At 39.5% G+C, this 5,000-nt stretch overlaps 1 protein-coding gene across 1 annotated transcript in view; it reads left to right on the top strand.

Moving 5' to 3' along the window:
• Positions 1-5,000, top strand: part of LOC144977808 (uncharacterized) — a 15,168-nt gene that overhangs the window by 3,731 nt on the left and 6,437 nt on the right. The window contains exons 2-4 of the mRNA XM_078923202.1: positions 561-747; positions 2,653-2,867; positions 3,474-3,611. Of these exons, the coding sequence (XP_078779328.1) occupies positions 561-747; positions 2,653-2,867; positions 3,474-3,611 (540 nt within the window). The remainder of the gene's footprint in view (positions 1-560; positions 748-2,652; positions 2,868-3,473; positions 3,612-5,000) is intronic.

Raw genomic sequence — 5,000 nt, 5'->3', positions numbered from 1 at the left:
TCCTCTTTTGGTTCAAACGGTTTTGTGATTTAAACAGTCGCAGATTTACAAAATAAGGTTGATGAAGTAGGGTATTATTATTATTATTATTATTATTATTATTATTATTATTATTATTATTATTATTATTATTATTATTATTGTTATTATTATTATTATTATTATTATTATTATTATTATTATTATTATTATTATTATTATTGTTGTTGTTATTATTATTATTATTATTATTTTTACTATTGTTGTTTTTATTATTATTATTGTTGTTATTATTATCACATCATCATCATCATCATCATCATCATCATCATCATCATCATCATCATCATCATCATCATCATCATCATTATTTTTGTTATAATTAATAACAATAACACTGTTAATGACATAACTAGAATCATCATCATTATCATCATCATCATCATCATCATCATCATCATCATCATCATCATCATCATCATCATTATCAATTGTTACTAGCTGAAGAAAATCCAACACAACCAATACCTTCCTGAAATCGCTCCCATTAAGTTCTCCCCCTTCGTTTTTTCTGAATACAGCTGTCCAAGAAATCAGTTCCTCTAAGACATTGTACTTCCTGCACACCAACCCAGCGACTTGGAGTTCTGCCAGAGACACCTGCACCAGATATGGAGCCCATCTGGTCAACCTGGATGACATCGCTATGGCGACGGTAGATATTTCCATCTTGGACTTGTATCTCGGCTGGAATGAAGGATATCAACAGTTAGTGACGTCATCAATTTCTTCTTCCTCTTCTTCTCCAAAACATGAGCATTTATATAGGGCAATATAGACTAAACGCGCTCAACGCGCTTTGCTCAGAGCGGGACTCGAACCCTGGACCTTCCTGTCCGAAGGCGAGTGTCAAAGACCACATAACCGTTCTTCTTCTTCTTCTTCTTCTTCTTCTTCTTCTTCTTCTTCTTCTTCTTCTTCTTCTTCTTCTTCTTCTTCTTCTTCCCCATACTCAATGCGCTTAACTTTGAAAACATTATTCCCACTACATAGGTGATCATATTTATTTTTTATACTGTAGTAGATGGAAAGATAAGAAAATGGTTCTTGAGATATTTCTATATTATCTAATTCAAATCCGAATTGATTGATTACTGCAAAGGACACTAAAACATATACTTTTATGCGGGGCATTATCCGATAAATGTGCTAAAATCGCTTTACTAGGGGCCTAAAGACAACAACAACACTGACCATGTAGGACAAGACATGACGCCTGCAAGGCGCTATTACATTTACCGACCAGGTACTCATTTTACACCTGATTACGGTGAGAGAATGCGAGTAAAGAGCATTCACTGTGCCTGGGCCGCATTGCAAAATAATAATGCGTGGTTCGGATTGAGCGGTACGGTATCTCGTCGTGTCACAGAAGTCAAACAATGTTTAGCATGATGGGGTGACAGTGATCGTGGAAAATTATGACCCCGAGATTACTCTCTGCCCTTGGGTAAGACACTTTACACACCTTACCCCACTCGACTCAGTTGTGAACGAGTACCTGACTAAAGGCAGTGACGGCTATGGTAAGAAGTAAGAGTGCTCTCTGTCAACTCATACAACGTTATTCTTGTCCATTCCTTGGTGTTTTCCAATTTCCAGCCACATGTTACTTTGTCTTTCCCTTCCCCAGTTGAAAGTGATTAATTATGGAGCACTAGTGCAAGATAAAGATCTGAAAAAGAGTATCCAGATAGTGCAGTGTAAAATATGCGGCTATGTGGTCTAGTGGTATGACACTCGCTTTCGGATCGGAAGGTCCTGGGTTCGAGCCTCGCTCGACGCATAGTTGAGTCCTTGGAAAAGACTCTTTACTCACATTCTCTCACCGTACTCAGGTGTAAAATGAGTACCTGGCCGTTAACAGCGTTGTATTTGTCCGAAAAATTGTGATATCGCCTAACAGGCGTCATGTCTCGTCCTACATGTTAAATGTTGCTGTTGACCAGGGACCCCTTGTAAAGCGCTTTGAGCACGTTAAGTGGATATTGCGCTATATAAAAGCTCAATTTAAAAAAAAATTTAAAAAAATAATAATAAAGATCTGTCAAAGTGTGTATGAAACAATATGAAACTCTTTCATACATATTTAATTTATTCAGATCTTTATCTTCTCAGTTGGCCTTCAAGCGTTCCTTGCATAACTGTCTTATACAAGCTGTCATGTCTGACCAGATATCTAAACAATTAAAGTTTCCTTCTTTAATTAAATTAAATTAAATTGAGCTTTTATATAGCGCAATATCCACTAAATGTGCTCAAAGCGCTTTACAAGGGGTCCCTGGTAAACAGCAACATTTAACATGTAGGACGGGACATGCCGCCTGTTAGGCGATATTACAATTTTTCGGACTAAGACAACGCTGTTAACGGCCAGGCACTCATTTTACACCTGAGTACGGTGAGAGAATGTCAGTAAAGGGTCTTTTCCAAGGACTCAACTATGCGCCGAGCGAGGCTCGAACCCAGGACCTTCCGATCCTACGGTTCTTTTCGCCATTGCAAGCAATGGTCTTCTCACTACTTTTTCTACATCTTCAAGAAATTCCTTATTATTTCTATGTTCCAGGTATGACATTCGTAGTAGATGACTACTTTTTCACAAAATTTCAGATTGGGTAAACCAGTGTGGACAGGGCTGTATCGACCAAATCCCGGCAAACCTTGTCTCTGGCACGGATGCGGCGACTATAGGACGACCCCCGCTACGGCAGATGTTGAAGATGATTTCAATGATGATAAAAAATGTGCTAAGATGGATGACACAGGCACTTTCGTTGCTACCAAGTGTAACGAGAGATTGCCCTATATCTGTCAGATGAAAGAAGGTGACGATGATGATGATGATGATGATGATGATGATGATGATGATGATGATGATGACGATGATGATGCTAATAATACTACTCCGACTAATAATAATAATATTAATAATAATAATAACAATAATAATAATAATAACAATTATAATAATGATAATACTAATAATAATAGTAGTAGTATTACTAGTAGTAGTAGTAGTAGTAGTAGTAGTAGAGTAGTAGTAGTAGTAGTAGTAGTAGTAGTAGTAGTAGTAGTAGTAGTAGTAGTAGGTGGTGGTGGTGGTGGTGGTGGTGGTTGAGTAGGAGGATGAGTAAAATGAGAGGGAGAAGTGATAATCAATAGAATATATCCTCCACCATCTTCATCATCATCATCATCACACTCCCACCAACACTACCATTACCACACCACCGGGACCATCGTCATTATCATCATCATCATCATCATCATCATCATCATCATCATCATCATCATCATCATCATCTTCGTCATCATCATCATCATCATCATAATCACCACCATCATCATCATCATCATCATCACCATGATCACCATCAACATCATCACCCCCATCATCATTATCATCATCACCATCTGCTCCCTATTGTCAGGTCCTTGCTGGTTCCTTCCCATCCCTTCCAAGAAGATCAAGGCCGAATCCATCATAGAGCCGGGCATGGACCAAGGTCGGTGTGCCAAGGAGTGCAAGAACAAAAAAGATGGCTACAAGGAATGCTGGGGGATGTCTCGTAAGGACACAGGATTATTATTTTTAATCATAATAAGGAGCAGAAGTCGTGATGACACACTCACCTTCCTCTCTTCCGGGTCAAAATTCATTGGAAGTGTGCAACCAGTCCTCCGGAGGACTGATATTGAATAGCTTACATAATATTGATTCAAAAGGTTGCAGGATGTATAGGCAGATCCTAATGAAAGAATGAGGATGGATGGTCTTTATTGACGAATAGCATTTATTTAAGTTAGAAAAGAAGATCAAGTTCTCAAGTACTTGTGCTGCTATGTGGTCTAGTGGTATGCGCTTTCGGATCGGAAGGTCCTGGGTTCGAGCCTCGCTCGGCGCATAGTTGAGTCCTTGGAGAAGGCTCTTTACTCACATTCTCTCACCGTACTCAGGTGTAAAATGAGTACCTGGCCGTTAACAGCGTTGTTTCTGTCCGAAAAAAATGTAATATCGCCTAACAGGCGTCATGTCCCGTCCTAAATGTTAAATGTTGCTGTTGGCCAGGGACGTCTTGTAAAGCGATTATAGCACATTTAGTGGATATTGCGCTATATAAAAGCTCATTTTAAGTTCTCCAAAGGACTGGTTTTACACTCCAAGGAGATTGGAACCAATTTTGTAACATCACACTATTATTCCCTATATATTATCTATAAGGATGCTTCTAACTTTGTGGTCTAGAGAAATGACGCTTGCCTTTGTAAATCCCGGCAACCCTGGTACGTAGCTTCCCTGACTTCGAACAGAGCTGCATATACGAGATAGAAGTCGGTTTGGACGAATTCAATCCCTTGAGGGGGGCGAGGACATCGACTCCCCGAAACTGAGGGAGAAGTTGTCAGGCTTTTCCACCAGCTAGAGGAGGCATTGGGTGGCAGCCAGTCGGCTTCGGTCGAACTTGCTTAACAACACTTAACAGCTCACTACATCAGTGGGGACTTGCCACCTGTCCAACATGTACCCGTTGTGATAAAGAGCCAGAAACCACAGAGCATCAAGTTGAACGGTGCGTTGTGATGAAGCTTCCGGGCGGGTTTGCGACAGTGCACGATTGCGGTAATGAGTTTGCGTCCTGGATAGATCTTCATAATACAGTAGTGTTAGCACCATAAGAGGCTGCTGCCTTTCTACTTGGAGGTTCCTGGTTCAAGGCCTGCTTTAGATGATCCAAAATTGAGTCCTTAAAAAGATACTAAGAAAATGACTTCGATATCCAAACTATGACATTTAAATCCAATTAATCCACCTGAGTGAAAAAAAAAGATGACTGTAGTCCCAAATTTCATTATCCTAACCGTTTTCAATTGATACTATGCGTTTAGTTTTTATAAACTCACAATCCGCCAGACGGATATAACGTACCAAACACAAAACTATGTGTATCCTTAAACGT

The sequence above is a fragment of the Berghia stephanieae genome, chromosome 8, assembly GCF_034508935.2.
Source record: "Berghia stephanieae isolate SIO BIC M18660-M18661 chromosome 8, UCSD_Bste_1.3, whole genome shotgun sequence".
Classification (NCBI taxonomy): Eukaryota; Metazoa; Mollusca; class Gastropoda; order Nudibranchia; family Aeolidiidae; genus Berghia; species Berghia stephanieae.
This window is presented reverse-complemented; position numbering and strand designations above follow the sequence as displayed.